The sequence below is a fragment of the Pezoporus wallicus genome, unplaced genomic scaffold, assembly GCF_028554395.1.
Source record: "Pezoporus wallicus isolate ANWC-B61680 ecotype Strahan unplaced genomic scaffold, APGP_CSIRO_Pwel_v1 scaffold_8769, whole genome shotgun sequence".
Taxonomy (NCBI): Eukaryota; Metazoa; Chordata; class Aves; order Psittaciformes; family Psittacidae; genus Pezoporus; species Pezoporus wallicus.
In genome coordinates this window covers 5,513-29,942 of record NW_026642673.1, presented here as the reverse complement: position 1 = coordinate 29,942, position 24,430 = coordinate 5,513, and the positions used below count along the sequence as shown (strand labels likewise).

General features: G+C 65.3%; 3 protein-coding genes across 8 annotated transcripts; 1 reads left to right on the top strand and 2 right to left on the bottom strand.

Moving 5' to 3' along the window:
* Positions 1–101: 101 nt before the first annotated feature.
* On the top strand, positions 102–13,384 carry PCSK7 (proprotein convertase subtilisin/kexin type 7). Of its 2 annotated transcripts, none has more exons than XM_057432011.1 (16): positions 102–196; positions 754–1,212; positions 1,321–1,455; positions 1,814–1,979; positions 3,167–3,257; positions 3,739–3,793; positions 4,761–4,899; positions 5,225–5,325; positions 8,065–8,232; positions 9,272–9,379; positions 10,485–10,587; positions 11,462–11,618; positions 11,748–11,800; positions 11,912–12,005; positions 12,322–12,439; positions 12,609–13,384. In XM_057432011.1, the coding sequence occupies exons 2-16, from the start codon at positions 766–768 to the stop codon at positions 12,948–12,950; spliced, it is 2,277 nt and encodes a 758-aa protein (XP_057287994.1). In that variant the 5' UTR covers positions 102–196; positions 754–765; the 3' UTR covers positions 12,951–13,384. The 2 variants fall into 2 exon arrangements, with proteins under 2 accessions (XP_057287994.1, XP_057287993.1); XM_057432010.1 differs by having other exon boundaries at positions 11,706–11,800; positions 12,609–13,381.
* A 475-nt stretch (positions 13,385–13,859) lies between these two features.
* On the bottom strand, positions 13,860–16,428 carry TAGLN (transgelin). Its single transcript, XM_057432000.1, has 5 exons — positions 16,289–16,428; positions 14,867–15,066; positions 14,599–14,776; positions 14,419–14,521; positions 13,860–14,248 (listed from the first exon to the last, which is right to left on the bottom strand). Exons 2-5 carry the CDS (start codon positions 15,044–15,046, stop codon positions 14,107–14,109), a joined length of 603 nt encoding a protein of 200 aa, XP_057287983.1. The 5' UTR covers positions 15,047–15,066; positions 16,289–16,428; the 3' UTR covers positions 13,860–14,106.
* A 235-nt stretch (positions 16,429–16,663) lies between these two features.
* Positions 16,664–23,190, bottom strand: SIDT2 (SID1 transmembrane family member 2). 5 transcript variants are annotated; one of them, XM_057431994.1, is made up of 28 exons: positions 22,724–22,957; positions 22,451–22,572; positions 22,201–22,362; positions 22,065–22,110; positions 21,882–21,983; positions 21,721–21,804; positions 21,506–21,617; positions 21,356–21,421; positions 21,165–21,258; positions 20,993–21,048; positions 20,741–20,752; positions 20,577–20,648; positions 20,394–20,468; positions 20,092–20,154; positions 19,694–19,815; positions 19,544–19,617; positions 19,395–19,461; positions 19,190–19,263; positions 18,970–19,093; positions 18,764–18,881; positions 18,556–18,692; positions 18,367–18,475; positions 18,175–18,251; positions 18,037–18,083; positions 17,681–17,786; positions 17,481–17,591; positions 17,292–17,405; positions 16,664–17,214 (listed from the first exon to the last, which is right to left on the bottom strand). In XM_057431994.1, the coding sequence occupies exons 1-28, from the start codon at positions 22,922–22,924 to the stop codon at positions 17,152–17,154; spliced, it is 2,610 nt and encodes an 869-aa protein (XP_057287977.1). In that variant the 5' UTR covers positions 22,925–22,957; the 3' UTR covers positions 16,664–17,151. The 5 variants fall into 5 exon arrangements, with proteins under 5 accessions (XP_057287977.1, XP_057287980.1, XP_057287978.1 ...); XM_057431997.1 differs by lacking the exon at positions 20,092–20,154 and having other exon boundaries at positions 22,724–23,190; XM_057431995.1 differs by lacking the exon at positions 20,741–20,752 and having other exon boundaries at positions 22,724–23,190.
* Positions 23,191–24,430: the final 1,240 nt, after the last annotated feature.

Sequence of the window (24,430 nt, the reverse complement as noted above, 5' to 3'; positions counted from 1 at the left end):
GCCATGGGGCGTGCGGCAGGGCCGGGCCCGGCCCGGAGCGGCGCGGAGCGGAGCGGACACCACGGCCCGCGCCGCCCCTTCCGCTACGGAGCGGCGCGGCCGGCCCGCGAGCGCCGCCCTGGCGGAGCGGAGGCCGCGCAGGAAGTGACGGCGCTGTCAGCGGCCGCGGGGTTCCGGCAGCGCCGGCCCGTGCCCGGTGAGCGCCCGGCGGGGACGGGAGCGGCGGCTCCGCTCCGGAGGGGCTGCCCGGCCGGGCACCGGTACGGGAGGCAGAGAGCCTCCAGCGGGAGAGCGGCCGCGGTGGCTCCGCGGGGACGTGCTGGGGTGCGGAGCTCCGCGCGGAGCGGGACAGCGGGAAGCGCTTCCCCCCTCCCTCCATCCCCCGGCAGTGCCGGGGCTCGGTGCCGCGGTCCCTCCGGCTCGGAGCGGGTGGGAAGGGGCGCGGTGGGGCTGTGCGCGGAGCGTGGGGCGACCCCGACCTGTGTCTGTGGGGCCGCATAGGGGCCGTTTGGTTCCGTGCTGAGACAAGGAAGTGGCTCCTCTTCTGCAGCGCTTGGGATCCGTTGGGATCGGTCCCAGCGCACGTGTGGCGTCCCGGTGCTGCGCCACTGGGAAGGAGCCACCTTGCCAGGGGTTTTCCTGGAATGGCGAGCCCGGAGCCGCAGAGCTCCGCGGGACCTTCAGGTGAGGCTGTGGCCGCCCTGTTCCCGACGGGAAGAGGTTCTCAGCAGCTTTCCTCTCCCCTGCTCGCAGCCCGCCTCGCTGATGCGGCATTGGAAGCGGAGGGCGCCGCTATGGAGCGCAGGGATGGAGGCCACGCTCTGCATCCACACATGCCTTTGGCTCAGCGCCGCCTGGGTCCCGCTCGCCTCGTCCTGCCCCGGGGAGCCCACGGGCGCTGAGCCCCGGCCCGAAGAGCTCAGCTGGGCCGTCAGCCTGGAGGCGCCCGAGGACGAGCTGGAGCAGCGCGCCGAGGAGCTGGCCCGCGCCGCGGGGCTGGTGAACATGGGCCGCGTCGGGGAGCTCCGGGGCCATTACCTGTTCAGGGCCCAGCGCGGCGGGCGCGCCGGTGCCGAGGCCGTGAGGCGGGCGGTGGACGCGGTGCTTGCCCAGCACGACAGCGTGCGGTGGCACGCGGAGCAGAGGCTGCTCAAGCGCTCCAAGCGCAGCCTGCACTTTAACGACCCCAAATACCCGCTGCAGTGGCACCTGGTGAGTGCGGGTCCTGCTGCCCGGGGGGGTTCGTGTCACCCCGCTGGGTAGCCCCCGTGCCTGATGCGCTGCTCCGCTTTCCCTTTCCCCCCGCTCTCCGGTGCTTAGAACAACCGCAAGAGCCCCGGGAAGGACATCAACGTCACGGGGGTGTGGGAGCGGAATGTGACGGGGCGCGGCGTGACGGTGGTGGTGGTGGATGATGGCGTGGAGCACACCATCAAGGACATACAGCCGAACTACGTGAGTGCGGGGGGCACTGAGCTGCCTGCCCCACAGCCTCGGCCAGGGTGGGAAGTGCCAATGGGAAAGCCTTTCCTGGGATGCTGTGCCCCCACGCTGCTGGGCTCCCAGCCTTTGTGCTACCCATGGCCGCTTGGAGGTGAGAGCTGGCCCCCTTTGACCCGCAGCAGCTGCTGAAGCTGTCTTTGCCCATCCCATTCCCACAGCAGCAGGCAGCAGTGTCGAGCTGCAGTCCTGCATGGATGCATCCTCTAAGTTCCCGTCGCTTCCAGGCTGTGTTGCAGCCCGCTCTGAAGCCCTGCTTTTCCCAAGGACAGGAGCGCAGCGCCCTGAGGGGTGACTGTGGGTCTGTTTGCAGAGCCCAGAAGGCAGCTACGACTTGAACTCCAACGATCCCGACCCCATGCCTCACCCTGACGAGGAGAACGGCAACCACCACGGGACGCGCTGCGCCGGGGAGATCGCTGCCGTGCCCAACAACAGCTTCTGCACGGTGGGAGTCGCCTACGGGAGCCGAATCGCAGGTGGGTGCATGGCATGACCCTGACACCCCCAAGTGCTGCGGTCGTGCCTGGCTTGGGTCAGCTCCGGCGCCTTGGGGCTATAGAAGGGCTGGCTCCAAGTCAGCCGGATCCTTCTTTGGGATGTTGAAGGAGGAACTCTCCATGGGAGGCACTTCCTGGCGCGGTGGGATGGCTGTGTGCTGGGGTGGCAATTCCAGAGCCCAGCCACAGGCTTTGGGCAGAAGCACATCCGTGCATCCCTCGTGCGCAGCCTGATCCCGGCAGCGACAACGTGCCTGCTCCAGCGCACCGCAGCCCGGACGCGATTCGCTCTGCGCTCGGCAGATGGTGCCACGGTCCCTGGCTGTGGCAGCGGGATGGGAGCGGGTATCCCGGGGTGCCGATGGGATACAGAGGATCGGGAGCTCGCCCAAGGGCGCAGCTCTGCACCCCTGCCCTGCGCTCAGCGCTCCGTGAGGCGCTCGGATGTGGCAGTAAAAAGCCGCGTGTGCTGCGTCAGGCGAGAGCGGGGATGGGTGGGTGGGTGTGCTGCTGCTAAATGGTCTTAATTGAGATGCGTGTGCCTGGTTTCATCTGTAACGTCCTTTGCCAGCCTAAACTCTGATGCAGAGCAGTAATTACCAGTGCTTCGGGGCGCTGCAGACTCAGCACGGAGCCTTTGTTGGCTTTGCTGGGGGGTGACCTTGCCCTCCTGCTCCATGCCCAGTAGTCAGGGTGTCCTGCGTTTCCTGAGCCCTTCCCTCAGCAGGGAAGCATGCCATCCATCCCAAAGCTGCTGCTTGGTGACCTGGGAAGGGAAGCGATTGCTCCATGCAGAGATTAGCCTTGAAAGCAGTGGGATAAGGAGGCTGGGGCGTGAGGAAGCCCCTGGGGAGAAGTGCTCTGGGTAGGGGGGCTCAGGGGCACGCAGGAGTGAGCCCAGCCGGTGTTTGGCTGTGCTGTCACCGTCACCAGCTTGGTTCTGGCAGCGGGACCAGAGGCCTGGCTTGGCAGAAAGCTGCATCCAGCAAACGTGGAGCTGTGCAGGGTGCACCTCCAGTCCCTCACTCACACGTAGCCCCCATGCACTGAGCTGCAGGGTCACAGCTCCATCAGGCTGGGAGGGTCAGTGTCCTGGTGTGAGCCTGTTTGTTGGTACAGCTCGCTTTGATCCGCTGCCCTCATGTTTGTTCTCCTGTGTCCTGCAGGCATCCGAGTTCTGGACGGGCCCCTCACTGACAGCATGGAGGCCATTGCCTTCAACAAGCACTATCAGATCAACGACATCTACAGCTGCAGGTGAGCCTGGGGACGGGGTCACGGCTCCTCCTGTGGCTCCAGCAAGCCTGGAGGCACCAAAACCAGCACTGCTGGTGTGTCCATGAGCGTGCCTCGAGGGGGTCTATTAGGAGGAACATCAGCATTCCTGTTACCGGGATCTGGCTTGCGCTCTGTGCTCTGCTGGGGCAGGTCCCATGGGCTGGCTGAGCTGGAGGGGGCACTGTGCCTGCCCCCCGTGGTGGGGGAGCCCTGTCTGGGCACTGGAATGTGTTTGAAGCTGGCTGTTAAGTAAAAATCAAGCGGTTTGTGCACTGGAATCTGACCCAGGGGCACAGCTCAAACATGGCAGCGATATCCCAGCAGCGAGGGCCAGCCCAGTGGATGGGGAGGTGCAGCACCTCCAATCCCAGTCCTGTACTGGGAGCAGCAAACCGCGATGGGCGGAGGAGTTGGAGCCTGCAGCACCTGGGCTGTCACTTCTTGGTGTCTCTCTTTGCAGCTGGGGTCCAGATGATGATGGGAAAACCGTGGATGGCCCCCATCAACTGGGAAAGGTAAAACCAGCCCCGGCAGCTCGGGTCACGCCTCGGGTGACGTTGCTGGGCTGCAGTGCACATCTCCTTGCTCCCGTGGCTGCCGGCAGAGGTGTTGCACGTTACAGTGCTGGGGAGAGGTGGCGTTGCTGTGGGAGGGCAGTGTTCAGGCAGCATTAGCTCAGCTTCCCAGGGAGAGGCTGGTTCCAGCAGGAAGAGGCTCTTTCGCAACCTGTGCTGGTGTCCTAACAGCCTTGGCAGCCCAAGGGACGCTCTCTGCTCTGGAGACACAGCGTTCCTGGTGCTCAGGGTGCTGCTCCCAGATGCCTTCAGATGCTAGGAGTGAGTAAGGGAGTAAACACGTCCAGGTGCCGTGGTGAGGGGTCGCAGAGGCAGCCCCAAACCGGGCAGCACGTTGCTCCTGGGATGCGGTTCTGCTTCATTTCCCTTTTGCTTGGCAGCCCCTTGCTGTACTTCTGTAACCACAAGCTAGCAGTCAGCGTTGGGAGCAATGCTGGCAGCCGAGCTGTCGGGCCAGGGTGACAAATGGTTTCCAGTTCTGCAAGTTAATCTGCTCTCCTCCTGCACGCAGAGCCAGCTGCAGCAAGCAGTGGGATGCAGGGTGCCAGCAAAGCAAAGCTTGCTCTGCCACAGCACTGCGTGTGGAGGCCTCTCTGCCTGCTCCAGTGCCTGCCTTCACCTTTGTTTCTCAGTGAAGGCAAAGCCGTGGGAGCTGAAGCCTTGCAGAGAGGCCACGTGTGGGTAGCGCCTGTGGGCAGGAAAGCCTTGAAGAGCCACCTGCAGAGTGAGCCTGTGAAGCTGGGGGGGTGCTGCTGTCCTTGTGGAGGTCAAGCTCTGGCCTGGCTTTGTGCTCTCATTACCTGCAGGGTTGCTTTTCTTCTCCCTCCTCTTCCTTTTAGCGCAGCGTAGGCTGAGCCTCCCAGGGAGCCATAGAGTGGCCATTCCCAGATGATTCCCTTCTCCGCAGGCTGCCCTGCAGCATGGCGTCATCGCAGGTCGCAGGGGCTTTGGGAGCATTTTCGTGGTGGCCAGTGGCAACGGCGGGCAGCACAACGACAACTGCAACTATGATGGTTACGCCAACTCCATCTACACTGTCACCATAGGTGAGGGGGTGTCTTCTGTCTCATTCCATGCCAAAAGTGTTACAGCTTCCTGGCTGGAAGCTGGCTGGATACTGGGAATCTATGGGAAGGTGTCTGTCCTCTGGGAATGAGCGTGGCAGTGTTCACCCGCCCTCAAGCCTGCAGTTTCCTTTGGACCTACAGAGCTAGAGGAGGCCAGAGACATTCCCTTGTGCAGGAGCTGGGACAGACACTGCCGTGGAGGGAGTGACTTGAAACCCAGCATCCCCATCATGGGCTCGAGGGCAGGAGCTGCAGGAGGGGTGGAAATCAGGCTCCCTCCAGCCCATGTCTGCCTCTCTTCCAGGTGCAGTGGACGAGACAGGCTCCATGCCCTTCTATGCCGAGGAATGTGCCTCTATGTTAGCGGTGACCTTCAGCGGTGGGGACAAGATGATGAGGAGCATTGTGAGTACCAGATGGGGCGCACGGTTTCCAAGGCTCTGGAACAGCCCGGAGTGGAGAAGGGACAAAGTCAAAGTCCCTTTGCCTGCCGCATGTCTGCCTTAGGCTGGTGGTTGGGTTCCCTTGTGAGGCAGAGATAAACATGGGGTTTATCTAGGTCCTGCATAAGCAGTGCTCTGGGAGGCAGCTTCCTGTTTGTGGTTGTTCCTGTGCTGTCACTGTCAGCCTGTAACTTGGAGCGTGGTGACCTTCCCTCTGCGAGGGTGTTCATGGGCGCACCGAGCTCCCAAACACGGATCCTCCCTGAGTCCCTGACAGGGACAGGGACCACGTTCCCTCACCTCCCTGCTCAGCACTGCTGGGAGCGGGGCAGGCGTCTCCTGCAATCATCAGGGGGCTGCTTGGGTGACCCCTAAGAAATTCCTCTGCGCTGTGTCCGTGGGAATGTCGTCTGGGAGCTGCTCCAGCCCCATCCCAGGCAGAGCCAGAGGGGACGAGCTTCATCCCAGCTGGGTGTGTGGCTCCTTTGCACATTGAGGAAGCCTGGAGCGGGACCCCTGTGCCACTGTGGGGAAAAGGGGCTCAGGCCAGACCCCTCACTTCTGCTCCCAAGGGCACAGAGCGTGGACAAGCACTGCGGGCTGGGAGCAGCGTCGGGCTCTTTAAACTGCTTGGCCCCATCCTCTCGTCTCTTCTCTCCCGGCTGAATTCTGCACAATATTTTTATCGGCTTTTCTCTTTTTTTTTGCCAAAAAATGACTTCTTGTCAACAAAATGTCCTTTTTGCCCGAGCCAAGGAGCTGGGCCTGGCTCCACCAGACCCAGGCCTGACCCAGCGCGTTCCTGCGCCTGGGGAGGCTGTGAGCCAGTCCTGTCCTGCTGTGCATGTCTGGGAGCCCGAGCCACGCCGGGGCAGTTGGGATAGATGGCACTGCCTGGGATCTCCCGCTGGGAATGCCCAAAGGCTGGATGAGGCAGCGCAGCCCCAGGGGATCCGTGCCTGGCTACGGCTCAGTGCAATCCGCCTGGAGCAATGGCTGGGAATGTGGCAGGGAAAGTAAAACCCAGAACGGAGCTGGTTTTCCCTTTCAGAAATCGCTTCGGTTGTCCCAGGCTGGTTTGGAAACTCCTGGCGCCAGGGAAAAAGGGAAGAGCGGCCAAGCAAGGGCTCTGCTGTGCTTTCACCACCCGTTACAGGCTTCTGGGTTGGTTCCGCTTCCCCCGAGCCTGCTGCTGGGGCAAGGGCTTGCAAGGTCTCAAAAGCCCCTTCATGTCAATTGCTGGCCCCATGGGACACTGACAAAGGTCCCTTGGCAGCACCACAGCCGCTCCTCTGGTGAGCCCATGGCACGTTCCAAACTGCACACCCTCTCCTGCAGGGTAACGTGCCCTGGATGCCCTTTCCTTGTGCCGCGGTGGTGTCAGAGTTAAGCTCTCAGCAGCCTTCTGCGGGCTCTCTCTTTTACCAGCCTATAAACCCCTGTGGTTTCCTTAATGGGAAGAATTTAATCCAGCTCCTGGCACCAGCTGCATTTCCTCCTGCAGCTGATGCTGCTCGGGGGGTTCTCTGTGGGACGTGCAGCATCTGAGCACACAGCGTGAGGGAGTCAGGCAGAGAAGGCACCAACCCCACAGCTTCTGGCAGTGCAGGCTGTACCCCATGGGGAGCACAGGGAGATGGGCACGTTCGGCTTGCACTGAGCTGCCATCATTTGGGAGTGTCCCACTGCCTCTTCGAGGCTCTGGGCGGTCCCATGTGGTCCCTCTGCATGTGCTGGTTGTGATGCTGTGGTCAGCAATGAAAATGGGGAAGGTCCCAGACTGTAACTGCCATGAGTTTCCCCTGGAGTTGCTTAATTCAGGCCCGGTTCCTCTCTTTCCCTAAAGGAGATGATCCTCATTCGTTGCTTCTCAACTGGGATGCCTCATCCCTGATGCAAGGTCCCTATGAGAGGTGCCAGCAGCTCATTGGGTTGCTGGGTTGGTCCTAGGGCAGCGTGACTGTGCCTGTGTGCAGGTGCCCTGGAGAACACTCGTGGTGCTCCAGTCTGGGGCTGGGCCTCTCCCTGAACTGGTTTGCATGCTCAGGGGCAGAGATGTCCCCTCTGAAGCCCCAGGGAGGTTGGGTGAACTCAGAAGTTTCTCACAAGGGCTGGTCCAGCCTCCGTGGTCAAGCTGGACGTGCACCGCTTGGATCCCAGCTCCAGGCCCTACCTCCTGCAGTGGTGTCCCGGTGTCCTGCCCTCCTTGTGCTGCTCCTTGCTGGGTACCCACGTCCTGCCTGGCAGCTGCCTGGGAAGCATTTCCAGCAGCTAATCCCTGACCCTGTCCCGCTGCCCTGCTCCTGTGTGAGGGAGGGTGATGGGACCTCTGGCTGCCCCGGCTGTCTCCAGCCTCATCTCAGCAACCACAGGCAGGCAGAGAGCTCCTGTGTGCAAATTCCTCCCTGCGGTCCGGGGGTAGCAGCCTGTGCGGAGCAGATGCTGGGAGACAGGCAGCTGAGCTGGGGGTGATGCAGGCAGGGGGCAGGGACCCCCGCCCCGTGCCTTTGCTCTGGAGGGGGGATCCTTGAGCACCCGGAGAACGACCTTGTTCCGTCTGAAAGCCTTGTGAGGAGGGGGACAGGCTTGGGACACTGCGCGCTGTGTTCCGTGAGCATGGCGGAGCTGGCGCAGCAAGGGGCTATCCCTGTCCCAGCATGGGAGCGGTGTCCTGACCGGAGGCATCTCTGTTCTCTTGCAGGTGACCACAGACTGGGACCTGCAGAAGGGCACGGGCTGCACGGAGGGGCACACCGGGACCTCAGCCGCTGCTCCTCTCGCAGCCGGGATGATCGCACTGATGCTGCAGGTACGGCCCTGCCTCACCTGGAGGGATGTCCAGCACATCATCGTCTTCACCGCCACCAAGGTGAGTGCTGGCCCTGCCTCCCTCCACCCCTGCCCCTCATGGGTGCTGCGGCACGGCCCTGGTCCTGCTGTGCGCATCCTTGTGTATGTCCGCCTGCCCCTCTATAAATCTCTCGCTTGTCTGGCTCCCAAAGGGATTACGTTTCCCCCTCACCCCGTGTTCCTTCCAGGAATGTGGCTGGAGCACTTTCCTCTGTCAGGATAATAAATGGGGTATTTGCCTCAGGAATGCCTCCAGCTGCCAGGGTACAGGTCTTCCAGGGGCTCCCCATGCCTCGCACGCACCGTGTGCGCGTGCAGCGCATCCCGGCCCAAAGGGATGGATGCAGCTCCTCAGTGCCACCCCACAGCCCATGCAGGGGGAAAGCAAGGATCTCTGCTCTGCTCCGGCCTCTCCTGGGGCTCCCCAGAGAGACAGGCTCTTGGGAACACATGGAATGGAGAGCTGGGGAGCAAACAGCCCTTCCTTTCACTCGGCCTCTGCTCCAGCACAGCTTCACTGCAGGGATCAGGAGTAGGAGGGGAGCTGACTGGAACTGCCCAGTTCGGCTTTGGGACAGGGCTTCTTCCACACCCTCTGGCAGCAGGAGTCCGTGTCCAGCCCGTGCTGTGCTCCCTTTGGCACGGGGCAGTGTTTTCCGCAAGTGCAGGCCCGTGTTGCCGGAGCGCTACAACCCAATAAGTGATGGGACCCAGATCTGTCCTGGCCCTGCTCTTGTTGATTTAAAGGAGTTGGTTCCTTCTCACCAAGCTCCTGCCATCCCACGGGCTGTGGTCGAGGGAGCAGGGAGCAGCTGGGATGTTTCAGAGCAGAGGCATTTGTGCCCTTTTGTGCTGCTTGATTTCCTTTCTGAGGAGCTGGGAAGCCTGTTTGTGCAAGGACCCGCTTCAAACAAAGGTCAACCTGTTCCTGTCTAATAAGGCCATGTGGGTTCCTTCCCTCTGCTCTGGGACGTTCCTGAGCCTCCTTCCCTTCGGGCCTGGTTGCCTTTGCCATGGGTTTGCCCCCCGGGTAAGGAGTGCCCTGTGTTTCGCCGCAGTACGAGGACCGTCACGCCAAGTGGGACACCAACCGGGCGGGCTTCAGCCACAGCCATCAGCACGGCTTCGGGCTGCTGAACGCCTGGAGGCTGGTGAACGCTGCCAAGGTAATTCCCTCCCCGTGCCATCACGGACACGGCTCCTGTGCTGGCAGTGCCATGGGGAGACACGGGTGCTGTGGAGGGCCAGCCTTCGGCCATCGTCTGGCCAGCCCTCGCTGTGAGGCTGCTTTGGGTATGAAGTCATGAGGCTTTCGGCAGAGCCTGAGACCTGCCCCAGCTGCAGCGCTCCCAGCACTATATATAGCCATGGCGAGAGCCTCCGCTGCTGGGAGACGACAGCTCTGATTCATGGCTTGGGCAGTTCCATCAGCAGCATCAGCACCCTCCTCCCTGCACAGGGTCTGCAGGGCGGGCACCGTGCCCCAGGCAAACGGGGTTCTGAGCTGGCAGCCCTGGGGCTGCCGAGGCAGTGGTGTGCTCAGAGCAGGACAGGGCGTCCCCATCCCTCCCTCCCGGTGTGAGCAGGGCACATCCCTTTGGCACTTGGTCCTCGCTCACACTCAGAGCACTGTAGCTGTGCCGGGTCACTGCTGCTGGCCAGCGATGCTCCTGTTTCACAGGGACTTTCGGGCTGCTCTCTTCCTGCAGGCCTTTGGGTTCTGCTTTAACCTGCCCGAGGGGAGACTGAGCTGAGCTCTTAGGCAGGAGCTCTTCCCTGTGAGGGTGCTGAGGCGCTGGCACAGGGTGCCCAAAGAAGCTGTGGCTGCCCCATCCCTGGCAGTGTTCAAGGCCGGGTTGGACACAGGGGCTTGGAGCAAGCTGCTCGAGTGGAAGGGGTCCCTGAACTGGATGAGCTTTAAGGTCCTTTCTAACCCAAACCACTCTGTGGTACTGTGAGTCTGTGTTTCCTGCCCTGCTGTACGTGGGGTTGAAACAGAACGGCTTCGAGTAACTGCTTAAAGCCACTTGGGTGATGGCAAAGGCAAACCCAGGATGGGGAGCCCCAGGCCTCAGTTGGCCCCTCCAGCCCCAGGCCATCACCTTCCTGCCACTCCTGCAGCCCCACTGTGCTGCCGGGGTGCCCCAGAGCAGTGTCAGGACAGAGCCCCTGGCACACCCACAGGGAGCAGCTTCAGGAGCACTGGGAGACGGAGATGGGATGTGCAGGGAGGCTGCATCCTCGTGCTGGATCCTGCCCTTTCCCCTGCAGGTGTGGGAGTCCGTCCCGTACCTCGCCTCCTACGTGAGCCCGGCCCTGCGGGAGGGCCGGAGCATCCCGCTGCTTCCACGGGAGCTGGAGGCTGCCTGGAACGGTGAGAGCACGCGCTGGGCACACCAGGGCCACATCCAGCCCGGGCCCCGTGGCGTGGGGCAGAACTGCTGACAGCCAGGGGCTGTGCGAGGGCACCAAGGGGTTAAGCATCGGCTGCCTGGGCTTCTTCCTCTCTGCTTCCTCTGCCTTCCCCAAGGGAGCTGTGTGGGTCCATGTGGTCCCCTCCCCATAGCTCCATCCCACGGAGCCATGGCTTTGCGGAGCCAGACAGGCATTGGGAGCGTGGCCGGGCTGGGCAGCAGCCAGACCTGCTCCTCTGGCTCTGACCATTTTAGGTAATGCTCCAGCTCCTGACTTGGCCTCCCTCTCTCCACATAAACAAGGCGCTGCTCCGGCTGCTACCAGTGGGAAGCGGAGCTCGGCCCCAAGCCCTCCCCGGCCCCCAGCATTGCCACAGCGCCCTGGGCGGGCTCCTGCGCCCACAGCCTGTGAGTCAGGGCTGGGAGGGAGAAGGTTGGGTGTCACGGAGCCCATGGCACAAGACGTGTAGGGATCGGCAGGGCCCCACTTGTGACATGAGGTTTGGATGCAGGCGAGAGGCTGCTGGTGCTTGAGAGGGCAGGGTTAGGGTTAGGGTTAGGGTTAGGGCCTTGGGTCCCTCTGTGTGAGCAGGGCCAAGCCTGGGCTCCTGTCACCTTCCTGCTCTGGGTGTACTGGGAGATGCCCAGGAGCCAGCTTCCCCGCTGCTGTGCAGTTGCCTCTCACCCCTCCTTCCCCAACACCTCCTGCTCAGCCCTTTCTCCCCCTCCTCTCCATCCGTCCTGGCTGAACTCAGGCAGGGCACGGAAGGACACAGAGGTGAGCACGTGTCTCCTGGGAAGGGGGCTCCATCCCAACCACCTGCCCTTTCCCAGTCAGCACCGCAGACCTGGAGCAATCCGGGATGAGAACCCTGGAGCACGTGGCTGTCACCGTCACCATAACCCATCCCCGCCGCGGCAACCTGGAGATCCGGCTCTTCTGCCCCAGCGGCATGATGTCCCTGATAGGCACCGCCAGGAGCATGGACTCGTAAGCACGGGGGGGGGACAGGGCAGGACACCCACCGGGGCCCGGTCCAGCCCCTCTCAGGGGTTGTTTCTCCTCCCCCTTTGGCAGGGACCCCAATGGCTTTGCTGACTGGACCTTCTCCACGGTCAGGTGCTGGGGCGAGGAGGCGCAGGGCACCTACAGACTGGTCATCAGGGACATCGGTGAGTCCCGCCCTCGGGACCTTCATGCGGCAGCAGCTCCGTGTGGCCGTGGGTTGGTGCCGCCCGGCTGGGTGGGACAGTTCCCACTGGACCAACCTGTTTCTTCCCCAGGAGATGAGAGCCTGAGGCCTGGGACCTTGAAGCAGTGGCAGCTGACCCTGTACGGCTCCTCCTGGTCCCCAGCGGAGATGAAGGAGCGGCAGAGGTGGGACACCACAGCCCTGTCCTGCTGGGGAGGTCATTAGTGGAGGGCTGAGGGCCATCATCCTGAGGCACTGCTTGCCTGGAGCAGGGCTGCTGTGTGGTGCATGGAGGGTGAAGCTGCAGCCTGGTCGCCAGCCCCTAGCACAGGGCCACGGGGCTGCCCTCAGTACCCAGCACAGGGGAGCTGTGGGCAGTAGAAAACAGCTCAGTGGCTGGGTTTGACCCAGGAGGGCAGCCCACAGTGGTGGAAGAGACCCTGGGGACCCTCCTGGAGCAGCCCTCCCTATGGGACCCTCATGTGTGCCTCGATCCCACAGGCTGCTGGAGGAGGCCATGAGCGGGCAGTACCTGAGCAGCGACTTCTCCCTGCCCTGCCCTCCAGGACTGGAGATCCCAGAGGAGCAGCGCTTCACCATCACAGCCAACACCCTCAAGGTGAGCCCGCCCATGGGAGGGGGACACTGGGGCTGGCACCGAGCAGGGGGACCCCATCCTCTGCCGGAAGGGAGAGTGAGAACCAGCCCCACTCATCCTCCTGGTGCTGAGGCTCAGTGCTGGCCATTGGGGCAGGGCTTTGTTTCTGAAGGGGCTTCCTCCCCTGCAGACCCTCCTGCTGCTCGGATGCTTTGCCGTGTTCTGGACGTTCTACTACATGCTGGAGGTTTGTCTGACCAGGAACAACGCGGGGCTGGACCTGGCCTGCGCCGGCTCCACCGCCTGCAGGTGGTACCAGCAGGGAGGGAAGCACAGAGCCCTGGAGAGCGGCCTGGAGATGGAGTCCGTGCCGCTGTACCGGGAGAAGGCCACGGAGGACGTGGAGCTGGAGTGTGAGCACCCGGAGCCAGGCCGGGATGGGGAGGACCGGTCCTGGAGCCCCAAAGTGCCCTGCGGCCGGGAGGCGACGGCAGAGCTGCTGCTGGAGGACAGGGAGCAGCGGCCGTGCTAGCTGGGGCTGGGGGTGCGGGCTGTGACACCCCCTTGGTACGGGTACGTCCTTCCCTGCATGGGCAGCACGGGCTCCCCGAGCCCTGTGTCCCGCGGGAGGTGGCGGGGAGCGGCTCAGGACCCAGGAGGAAGAGTGCTGGCAGCGGAAGGGGAGCTTCCCCTTCCCTCGCTCTGGAACACAAAGCAAGCCTTAAACCTGTTCCTAAGGAGCCTGCCCTGCAGTGATGCTCAGGGCTTCCCCACAGCGATGCCTCCTGCGAGCCCCCATGCACGTCACTGCTTCCATGGCCAGGGAGAAGCGTTGCTTTGGCCCCGAACCCTGCAGAGTGAGCCTGGACGCTGCGGCAGGGCCCCCAGAGCGCTGCCGTTTCCTGCCCCACTGGGCTAGGGGCTGGCTCGTGCCCACCGCTTAGGCCCAGCTTAGGAGAAAGGAGCCTTGTGCCCATCTCCAACGTGCGCCCTGTGCTCCTGGGCAGGCAGGAGGCGCCAGGGCACCAATCCCTGCTCCTGGTGCCCGGGATGGACGAGGCAATGGGTGATGCCCGCAGTGGGGCTGGAGAGGGGCGGTTGAGCTGCTCTGGCAGCGGCTCAGCGCGGGGTTGGCTCCTTCCCGTGTCCCTGGGTTTATTTTTCTAGCGCCGGGGTCGGTTTTTTAATGAGCAGAGCCCTTTTGTGAAGCTTTCCAAATAAAGCCTGGAAAACCCTCCCCTGCCCGGGCTCCCTCCCCTGCCGCCGCCGAGCCGTGACTCCCCCCCGCCGGCCCGCCCTCTCCCCTGCTCCTGCGAGCCGGGATAACCGGGATGCTCCACCCGGGGCCGGAGCAAGGAGCGGGGCCGCGCCGCATCCTCAGGTGCTGCGCAGAGGGCGGCTGCACCCTGCGGCGATGGAGGGAGCGAGCCCGGGGCCGCGCTAATGAAGAACCTTTTAATGTTGACCGAACCCCAAGTACAAAACCGAGGCCAATTCTGCTCCCTCCCCGATGCGAGCGTCTCTGCGGCGGTGGCTGCGGCGGGGCTGCGGGTGGCTCCGGGCTCAGCCCATGGCTGCGGAGCGGCGCTGGCGATGGCGGGCGCGTTCGTGCCAATAAATACCAGTGTGAGGGGCGGTGGTGGCCCCGGCGCTGGGCCGGGGGCAGCGGGCGGGGGGGACGGGACATTTTAGCTGATGATCTGCCGGGGCCGGCCGTAGCTCATCCCCGCCTGTGATGCCCCCTTGTTGCTCCCCATCTGTAGGCCGATGACGTTCTTGCCCTCCTTCAGCTGGCTCTCGGTGAACTCCCGCTTGTGCTCCTGCGCTTTCCTATGGGATGGAGGGACAGGACATGCGGCACCCGCACCCCCTGGGTGGCGTTCACCGGGGATGCGTGGCCACCCGCCGTTCCCGCATCCCGGCAGTGGGAAGAGCCCGCTCCAGACTGCCGTGGGGCAGGGGAGTCCCCACGCCCGGCACTGGGCTCCCCCCACACTTACTTCATGAACCAGTTGGGGTCCCCATGGTAGTGCCCGTCGTTCTTGGTGATCGCCAGGCTCCCCAGCGCCATCAGCGTCCTCTGCACCGCTGCCATGTCCTTGGCTGCAATGGATGGAGGGGGTGAGGATGGGCACAGCGCAGCAGCCCCATCCCTCCCCAACCCCGGTTTCCCCACGCACCTTCAAAGAGGTCGACGGTCTGGAACACGTCGGTCTTGACCACGCCGTACTCCTCGGCTGCCTTGAGGAACTGGGCGATCTGCTCCATCTGCTTGAAGACCATGGTAGGGGGGGTGTCGGGGATCTTCACGGGCTTGGAGCCGTCAGGGTAGAGGCTGTTCACCAGCCTGCTGAGGACCTGCGGGCACAGGAGAGCCTGGGGTCGCTGCACTGCGCAGCACCCCCCCCCACCTGCCCCACGGCCCTGCAGCTCCGGCCCCACACTTACGATACCGTTCTTCAGCCAGACCTGGAAGCCCAGGCGGCCCCGCTCGGGGCGCCCCACGGCGGCCCCGCACTGCGCCACGATCCACTCCACCAGCCGCTCCTCCAGCTCGTCGTCGTACTTCTTCTCGATCTTGGACTGCACGTCCCTGCTCATGCCGTACGCCGGGCCCTTGTTCGCCATCGCTGCGGCACGTGGGAGACCTGGTGCAGGGTTGGGGACTGTCGGGATGTGGAGGTGCTGCTGAGACCCCAGCACCTCGGGGCGTCCTCCAATAGCTCTTCCCTTGCCGGCCCAGTTGCCCTCTCCCTGCTCCAAGGCTTCGGATGTCCCCCAGGGCAGCCTCAGCCCAGCCTCAGCCGCCTGCCAGCTCTTGGCACGGGCGCTGCTGGTGTGGCTGCATCCTGCAGCCAGAGCTGTCCCCATGGGGGATGCAGGGTGACCATGGCTGGTGACCGTGGCACAGTGGGGTGGCCCCAGCGCGGTGACTCCAGGCGCCAGGAGGAGCGCAGGCGAGGCAGGATGCGGTGGGAGCCGTGCCCGTGCCCTTGTAAGGACATGCTGTGGGCAGGGAGCGCAGGTAGCTGCAGGGTGCCAGGAGGATGCCAGGCGGGAATGGCGCCGGGAGCCGGGAGCCCAGCCCTCGGTGGCGCTGCCCCGCTCCTCCAGCTCCGCTCCGTGCCTGGGGTTAAGCCTCAGAAGCGGGGCTGTGCCCTTGGGGAGCCGCCGGCTTGGTCCCACATCCGTACCCTGCCCCGGGATGGCTCCCCACGACCGCTGGGGACACTGGATCCTCTGGGATGGCTGAGACCTGGCACAGCTCGGTGCGGCAGAGGATGCTGACCCCGCCTGCTGCCGGCCGTGCGCTGATACCCCATGAGCCCATGGTTTATGTAGGGGTGTTCCGTGAGCCCCACAGGAAGCCAGTGCCCACATCCTGAGCACCAACAGCCACATCCAGCAGGGCCCTGTGCCATGTCCCAGCCCGGCACACGATGATGGTATTTGGGCCCCAGCCTCGCTGGTCACAGCTCCCTCCACCCCATGGCCGTGCCTGCTGGGCACTAGACGCCTGAGAGCCCACCAGCCCAATGCCTATCTCTGGTCCCCAAGCAGAGATATGGGACATACAGCGGTGAGTGGGGTTTGCCATCACCCCCTCCACACTGTTCTGATCCTGCTCTGAGCCCCCCACAGCCCCTCCGGCCGCCGTGGGGCTGAGCCTGCCCGATCCACAGCCCCACAGCCCCAATAGCAGCGCGGTGCTGGGGGGCAGGAGCAGCGCTGCAACCCGAGGAGCAGCAGCCGCATGCCCAGAGCTCCATCCCACCGCGGGACCGCGATCCCCATCCCGGCAGCAGCGGCTCCATCCCGGTCACCGGTCCCCATCGCTGCGGTCCCCCCGGGCCCCCCCCGCACACTCACGGGCGGTGCAGTCGGACGCGGGTGCTGCGCGGCGCGGAGCGGGCACTGCGCGCTCGGGAGGGCGGCCCCGCGCTAAAAGCTGGGCGCCGGGACGGTGATGTCAGCGCGGGGGGGGGGGGGGCTCCCCGGTTCCCCCCGCCCCGGCCCCTCCCGTCCCGGGGGGCGCCGGCCCCGGCACCATATTTGGGGAAAGACTCCGAAAATCGGGGGCTGCGCTTCGCGCCCGCGCATTCCCCGCGTGCCTCTGCGCGGCGCAGCCCGGCCTTCTATAGCCGCGGAGCTGCCGGCGCAGCGCGCTCCCAGCGACCCCCGACGGGCACCGGCACCTTCGCTGCCCCCCCACTGCCCCCCGGTACCCAGGGAGGAGGCAAGAGGCAAAGTGCAGACACTTTAATGCGAGTCCCTTCCCAGCAGACCCACACGTGGAGACGCCACAGCCTCGTCGGGGGGCACACAACGGCTGGCACCCCCCCGGGATGCTGCAGCAGACACCAGCGGGGCCCCCCCCCGGCTGCCACTGCCGGGCCCACACCCCCCCCATCCCCACGATTCAGGCACTGAAGAGAGACCCCCACCCGCATGCTGGGGGCACGGGGCTGCTGGCACGGCCCTTACCCAGGGCCCCCGCCCCACACCACGGGCACGGAGCGGCAGCAGCACCTCTGCCAGTGGCACCAGCAGCCCCTAGCCCTGGTTTTGGCTCTGACAGCCTGGGGACGGGCACGGAGAGCCGGGAGGGAGCCGGCGGTGGGGACGAGGCACACCGGGACCCCCGGGGAGGGGGACGGAGTGGCTGGTGGGGCCCGGCTGGACCCTTAGGGCTGCGTTTGGCACAGTCCCGGGGCACGGGCGGCTGCGGGCCCCTAGAAGACGTAGATCTTGTCCCGCTGGACACAGTCCAGGTCATCGTCCAGCGTCAGCAGCACCTGTGGAGCGAGGGGACCGGGTGAGGCGGGGGGGGGACCAGGGATGCGGGAGCCGTGCGGCGGCAGCCGGCACCTACCAGGAAGGAGCCGAACATGGCGATGGAGGAGAGGAAGTGCCAGATGTCGTGGTCATCAAAGAAGTCGAGCAGGATGCAGTCGCGGTTGTGCTCCCGGGACTCGGCCGGGGTTTTCTGTTGGGGACAGGGACCCCCATCACCGCGCCGGTCCGCAGCCCCCCACAGCCCCCTGCAGCACCCACCACTCACCTGCCACGTGCTGAGCCCCTGGAAGAAGAAGAAGAGGGCGAAGCCCCAGACCACGGAGGTGCCGATGATGCAGAGCAAGGGGATGAGCTTGATGCGCTCCCCGCTGCGCAGCTGTGGGGCAGGCGGGGTCAGCGTGCAGCAGGGGCTGCGGGGGGCCCGGCCCTGCACTGCCCGCCCCACACAGCGCATTCGCCTCCCACCTTCATGATGATGTAGAAGGCGAAGTAGAGGAGCAGGTTGCAGATGCCGATGGCCAGCAGGTAGGAAGCGAAATCATTGGGGCGGACAATGAGGCCGTAGGCAGCACTGGGGAGGCAGGGACAGGCAGCGGGGTCAGTGCAGCATCGGGGGCCCTGCCTGCCGTGCCCATGCACCCGCTGTCCCCCGGGGGCTGCTGCAGCGATGGGGGGCCGGTCATGCTCTGCTCCCCAGGGAGGGGACCGCAGCCAGGGCTCCGTGCTGCAGGATTGGGATGGGGATGGCAGCAGGGATGGGAGTACAGTTTGGGCTGGGAGAAGCGGTGCAGGGTCTGGGGTGTGCCCGGCTCCGCACTCACAGTGACCAGTTGATGATGTTTCCCATGACCAAGAGCACCATCCGGTCCTGCAAAGGGTGCGGAGGGGAGGTGAGGGCGGGCAGGAAGGGTGCAAGGAGGGGTGTCTGCAGGGCTGGGGACCCCGGTGCCAGCACTCACCACGTACATGGGCCCGCTGCACTGCCGGACGCAGTCTGTGTACAGCACGTGCAGGATCCTGCGCAGGATGCCCGAGTCTGCGGGGACAGGGGAGGGAGAAGGAGAAAGAAGAAGGATAAAGACAAGGATAAGGAGAAGGAGAAGGATAAGCTGCCTCCCCCTGCCCCACTTGCAGCAGTGCCCCCGCCTCACCCAGCTTCCAGCGCCCCATGTAGTAGAGCTGTGTGCTCAGCAGCAGCGTGGCCACGATGTGGATGACGGAGAAGACGATCCAGAACACCGTGTTCCCCTTTCCAAAGACCTGTGGGGCGAGCAGACGGTGGGCAATGGGGTGCCCTGACCGGCTGCCCCCCACCCCCCCATAGGCACCCCTGTACTCACCACACCGACCACAGAGAAGAAGATGACGAGGGCCAGGCAGGCGTAGGCGCTGTAGGCGCTGGCGTTGATGTCCGGGTGACGCTTCTGGTACAGCTTCAGCATGCAGAGCCCCGCGATCATGTACATGAAGGAGGTGTCTGCGGGGGTACAGCGGTGAGCAGGGCAGGGGGGGCCCAGCGCAGCAATGGGGGTGATGGGGGGCACCCACCGAACTGGAAGTTGGTGTAGTTGGGGCAGACGTGATAGCAGGCGCTGAGCAGCCCCTCCATCATGAGCGCCGTGCCCATGGCATAGAAGAGCCCGAAGTGCTTGGGGATGCCGCACTCCTGCAGCACGAGGGAAGAGTGGAAGGAATGGGGGCCCTGTGGGGCTGAGGCCCCCCAGCACACAGCCCCGTGGCCACCAGTCCCTTACCAGGGCATAGGCATCGTTGCGCATGAGCGCGCGGTTGTAGTTGATCTCGCGCTGCAGGATGATGAGCAGGAAGAGCAGACCCAGCAGCACGTAGCCCAGGTTGCTGAGGATGTTGTTGAAGGCGCTGGGGGGGGGGGGGGCAATCAGATGTGGGTGCTGCAGAACCCCCTCCCTGTGCACAGGGACCCCCCCAGGTGCCCATCATCACCCCCAAGCCCACCTGAGGTTCCCCAGCGGGTGGGCACAGAGGAAGTTGTAGTAGCAGATGTCCTGGTTGCCGGTGACGTTCACCACCTGCACGCACAGGGAGACGAAGTGGAAGTGGGACGCGGGGATATGGGGGACATCCCCATTGCATCTGGGGTGCACAGTTGGGGGCCGAAGCCCCCAAAAGCCCCATATGCTGCCCCCACGTCCCCACTTACTGTCTGGTAGGTGATGACGAGCTGGATGACGGGGAGGGCATAGAACACCGCGATGGTGGCGATGTTCCTGTAAGAGGCATGGCAAGGTGCCAGGGGGTCCCCAGGCCAGGACCCCGCTCTGTGCCCCCCACCCCACCGACCCCACTCACCAGAAGTAGATCTGGTACTTCTTGCGCAGCACCCGCTTGTCCTTGCGCGCCAGGTCGGCCACGCAGAGGTATTGCTGGAAGGAGAGGTAGGAGGGCTCAGGGGCGCAGTGGGGGGCAGCCGGGGGGCCGGGGCTGTGGGGCAGGACCCACCTTGGTGCGGATCACGTTCTTGTCATAGTCGATGTCAGCCAGGGTGTCGTAATCATCCTCCTCCACCGAGCTGAGCGAGTCCACGCGCGGCCGCCCCACCACGTGCTCCAGCGAGCGCTCCCCTGCGCCGAGCGGGCATCAGCGGTGCCCAATGCACCCGGTGACACCCCATGCACCCCAATCAGGCACCCAATTAACCTGAGCCCTTCAGCTCGCCCCGCGGCAGGACCCCAGCACTACCCGGGGAGCATCACCCCTTGTCCCCCACGGCTGGGGATGGCTCGGGACCGGAGGACCGTGTTCCCCCCCTGCCCCGGTTCTGCCTGGGGAGGGAGGTGCTTGTGCGTGGGGCAGATTGGGGGTTGATTGGCCCGTCCCTGCCCAGTACCAGCATCTACCCATGGCAATGCTCAGTGGCCTCAGCGGGGTGGAGGGCGTGCGGCGCTTGAACTGCTCCTGCCCTTCAAAGGAAAGCCAGAGTTACCGGAGCAGGAGCCGGGGGAGCCCCAGCGGGGGTCCCGGTGCGCGTCCACCCCGGTGGCACCGGCACAGAGCCCGCTGCGGGCTGGCACGGAGGGGCCGGTACCGCAGGGACCCTTCCCGGGACGTGGAGAGGGGCAGAGGCGGTGCCAGCGGTAGCACAGCAGCAGCAGCTCTGCGGTGGCCATGGCAGGCGCCACGCTGCCGCCCCGGCACTCACCCACGTAGCCATAGGGGACCTCTGCAGAGCACAGGCTGTCCGTGACGCCCTCGGTGCTGCTGGAGGAGCCGTTCCCTGCAAGGACAAGGACAAGGACAAGGACAAGGACAAGGACGGGACAGGCAGACAGTCAGGGCCACGCAGGCGGGGAGGCGAGGGGCGGTGTGTGGCGGCGGCACTCACCGAAGGAGCCATAGCCATAGCTGTCGTAGGGAGAATGGCCCAGGAAGGAGTCAGGGATGCTGCGGCCATGCCCTGCAAGAGGGTCCCCATGAGGCTCCAGCAGCTCCCGTGGTGCTGCAGAACCCACAACCCGCAACCAAGGGGGGAGCAGAGGCTGCACCTACCCAGTAGAGATGCTGGGAGTCCCCGGAAAGCGTGGAAGGAAAGAGACAGACTTGGTGAGGTGCCCCAGCCCCAGAGCGGTGGAACCCAGCCCCAGGATGTCCCTGTCCCCCTCACACCGGGATTTGTTCCCCGGAGCTCAGCAGGGCTCAGGGGGCAGCAGGAAACCTCTGCAAGGGCTTTGCATGGGCTCGAGACGGCAAAATAACCGTGACCCACCCCGGTAACCCCTGGTGCTGCGAGCGGCCCCTCACCCGTGTCCAGGCTGGGCGAGTCCATGGCTGCCAGGAGCCCCTTCCTCTTCTGCTGCCTGCCGAGGGAAGCACCGTGAGGAGCCATGGCCGAGGGGCACGGCCCGACCGAGGCCCCGCCATGCACCGGGGGCAGGATGGCTCCCAGGCAGCACCTGGGACACCAGGAGCTCACCGGCAGCTCTCCCAGCAGGCGATGAGCAGCGTGAGCACGTAGAAGGACAGGAAGATGCCCAGGCAGAAGAGCATGCTCCTCACGTAGGCTTCCGCTGCACAGAGCCAGGACAAGCCCTCAGCGGGGACCTGCTGCTGCAGGACCCCATGGACCCCAGCACCCCCAGCCCTGAATGGCCCCTCCACGCTTACAGGTTATGGCGGGCGACACCATCACCTCCAGCGTCTTCTGCCGGTTGTGCTGGTCCACGGGGTCATCTGGAAGAAGGCACGGGCTGGGGGCTCAGCACCCAACTCATGGCGGCAGGGATGCGCTCGCAGTGGGTGCCTCCCCCAGCATACCCGGTAAGGCATCCCTGGAGAGGGGGTAGTAGGGCAGAGCCCCCCCGCACGCCTCGTCCTCCGTCTTCACCACCACCACCACGTAGAAGCTGTTGCTGGGGAAATCCTTCTTCTGCAACAGCCGTCCCAGACAGGGGTGAGCAGAGCCTGGCTTTGGGGGGCTCGGGGCTGGTACCCCCAGCACCAGGCGGGGGCCAGCACAGCCCCACACTCACCTGCACCGTGATGGCCGCCTTCTTGGTCATGGTCTGGTACATGCCGATGAAGGCCACGTTGTTGTCCAGGTCGTAGACGGGGCACTGAGGGCACAGAGGGATCGTCAGCCCTATCGGGCACCCCGGGTCACCCAGAGAGAAGACCCAGCGCCCAAACCCACCACGACGTCCTGGATGGAGATGACGGAGCAGGGGAAGGCCATGGCCGAGGTCACCTTCACGATCACCGAGTCCACTCCGTCGGGGAACTCGTACTTGAAATACTGGTGGGGGGGGAAGAGCCCGTCAGTGCCACGGTGCCTGCGCTCTCCTCCCCACACGCCCCCCCAGCAGCTCCTCCTCACCTGCGGCTGCGCAGCCGTGGCGTTGAAGCTGAACCTCTCGTTAGTCCTGCGGAGAGCACGGCGGGGCTGATGGGTGGTGAGCCTGTGGCCAGTGGCCCTGGCAAGGAGCGGGGCTGGGGACCAGGGCTGCCCTCACCTCAGCACGAAGTTCTCCACGTGGGTGACCCGCAGCTGGTAGGAGGCGTTGAGGGACAGCGTGGACACATCCACGTAGAAGTGCTGGGTCTCCACCTCGGCCTTGGTCTGCGGCTGGCACAGCGTGCGGCTCACCTCCTGGTACGCGTACTTGCGCTGGTACCTGCGCGGGCAGAGCCCTGCTGTGCCTGCGGGATCGCTGCCTGCAGGCCGGTCCCCCCCCACCCCCGGACCGTCCAGCCCCTACTCACATCCCTCGGAGGATGAGCGGCACCTGGAAGGACACCACGGCCTCCTTCTGCCTCACCACGAAGAGGACGGGCAAGTCCTTGTGGTCGGAGAGGACGTTCACCGACACCCGCACGCCCTCCGTCTGCGGGGAGGAACACAGGCGCTGGCCTGGACTTTGCTCGGCCCTCGTGGCGCAGCCCGCGTCCCGCGTCCCGTCGGGGGGCCCCGCCGTGGCGCCCCGGAGCTCCTTGGGGGGGGGATGCAGCGGGGCAGGGGCCGCCCCGCCGGCTCACCCTGTTCCTCCGGACGCTGTGGTTGAAGGCGTAGATGTTGAGCAGGTCTGCGTTCACCCAGTCGCTGTAGGTGGTGTTGAAGCGGGCCTCCTTCTCCCTCACCTCGGGGCGGCCGCAGGGCTGGGGCATGGCGGGCGGCAGGGCCAGCAGCGCCCAGGCCAGCAGCGCCCGGGCCAGCGCGGCCGCCCCGGTGCCCGCCATCCCGACAGCATCCCCGGCCGCGCCCGCACCGGCCAAGGTCCGCCGGGGCGGGCCGGGCCGGGTGAGACGGGCCGGGCCGGGGGGGTCAGCCGGGGCGCGCCGGGGAGCGCGGCCCCATGGCGAGCCCCGCCGCTGCCGCTGCGCTGCCGGTGCCGCCGCCGGTGTCGGTGTCAGCGTCCCCGGGCCCGCGCTGAGCCCGGTGCGGATCCGAGCGGCGCCGCGGGCAGAGCCCGGGGATGCCGGTGCCGATGCCGGTGCCGATGCCGGTGCCGATGCGCGGTGCCCGCGGTGCCCGCGGTGCCGATGCCGGTCCCGGTCCCGGTGTTCACTGCCGGTACTTTCGCTGTCCCCGTTCCGCAGGCGGCTGTAAACACGGCCCGGCGGTGACGTAACGCGCCGTCACCGGTTATAAAGGGCCCGGTCGGGGAAGTGACGCGGCGGCGGCGGCTCCCACCGGGGGAGCGGCAACGGCGGCAGCGCCCGCCCGCCGGGAGCCCGTGTCCTGTGCGGGACCCCACTGCGGGCATCCCTGTCTCAGGGGAGCCCCTGCCCCATACAGGACCCATAGGGGAGCCCTCGCTCCGCTGCAGTGAGCACCCGACGGGCACGGACACCCCCGACCCTCCCCAGAAGGGGCCGACGCCACATCGTGGTCACCGAGCCCCCAGCCGGGAATGGGGCCGCAGGGAACAACCCCCACCCCGCCCCAAAGCCAGCCCCAGCCCGTCCCTGCTGTGCCATGGCCTCGGGTTTGGAGTGCTCCTGTGTTTTCTGTGTCTGGGTTTTCTGGTTTAATCCCCCCCCCCCCCAACCCCATCATCTCATAGGAAGCTGTTTTCCAGGCTTGAGGTGACATCCAAGAGCTCCACTGCTGGTTGCCCTCTCCTGTGCAGGACAAACAGAAGCAGACACGAGCACTGCTGCTATTGTGCACTTTATTTCTACAGGTTCTCCTCTCACCGAGGATCCCAAAGCACTTTTCAGACCGTCTGCACGTTGTCTCCGTGCTCCAGGTGGTGACAGCAGATGGAAGGACTTGCTCAGGGACACACGGACACCCGTGTGGGAGTGGGAAGCAGAGCTCGCCCCGGCTCCAAAGCTGCTGCTCGAACTGGAGGATCAGCTCTGCAGGGCTGGCTGTGAGTTGGTGTGTGGTGATGGGTGCTCTCTATTAAACCACCGAGGAACCAGACACGGGCTGTGTCCTCCAAGTGTGGGGTGCCTTCACCTGCAGAGCCCTGCTCACAGCTCTGGAAGCAGGGGAAAGGAGAGGGAAAACCAACAAACAAAGGCCCCAGTGGAGCAGGGAAAGGACAGATGTGAAACAAGGAGTGAGGATGGGGGCGGGTGGGACCCCGCAGGGCCCTGGGGGCAGGTTTGGCTGCTCAGCACAGGGCAGCACCTCCCCAGCCCTCAGAAACGAAACACAGGGAGGCACCCACACAGAGAGGGAGGGAGGGAGGGAGACGCGGGCGCCTGGGCACACACACACACGCTGCGACACGG

Excerpts from the sequence above, each read along its gene's own strand:
- TAGLN (XM_057432000.1), bottom strand. The coding sequence starts at position 15,046 with ATGGCGAACAAGGGCCCGGCGTACGGCATGAGCAGGGACGTGCAGTCC. Across the intron at positions 14,522-14,598 it reads GACCGTCGACCTCTTTGAAG|CCAAGGACATGGCAGCGGTG; the intron begins GTGCGTGGGGAA and ends CATCCATTGCAG. Across the intron at positions 14,249-14,418 it reads GACCCCAACTGGTTCATGAA|GAAAGCGCAGGAGCACAAGC; the intron begins GTAAGTGTGGGG and ends TCCATCCCATAG.
- SIDT2 (XM_057431994.1), bottom strand. The coding sequence starts at position 22,924 with ATGGCGGGCACCGGGGCGGCCGCGCTGGCCCGGGCGCTGCTGGCCTGG. Across the intron at positions 22,111-22,200 it reads GTGGAGAACTTCGTGCTGAG|GACTAACGAGAGGTTCAGCT; the intron begins GTGAGGGCAGCC and ends TGCTCTCCGCAG. Across the intron at positions 21,422-21,505 it reads CTCCAGGGATGCCTTACCGG|ATGACCCCGTGGACCAGCAC; the intron begins GTATGCTGGGGG and ends GCCTTCTTCCAG.
- PCSK7 (XM_057432010.1), top strand. The coding sequence starts at position 766 with ATGCGGCATTGGAAGCGGAGGGCGCCGCTATGGAGCGCAGGGATGGAG. Across the intron at positions 1,213-1,320 it reads ACCCGCTGCAGTGGCACCTG|AACAACCGCAAGAGCCCCGG; the intron begins GTGAGTGCGGGT and ends TCCGGTGCTTAG. Across the intron at positions 1,980-3,166 it reads CTACGGGAGCCGAATCGCAG|GCATCCGAGTTCTGGACGGG; the intron begins GTGGGTGCATGG and ends TGTGTCCTGCAG.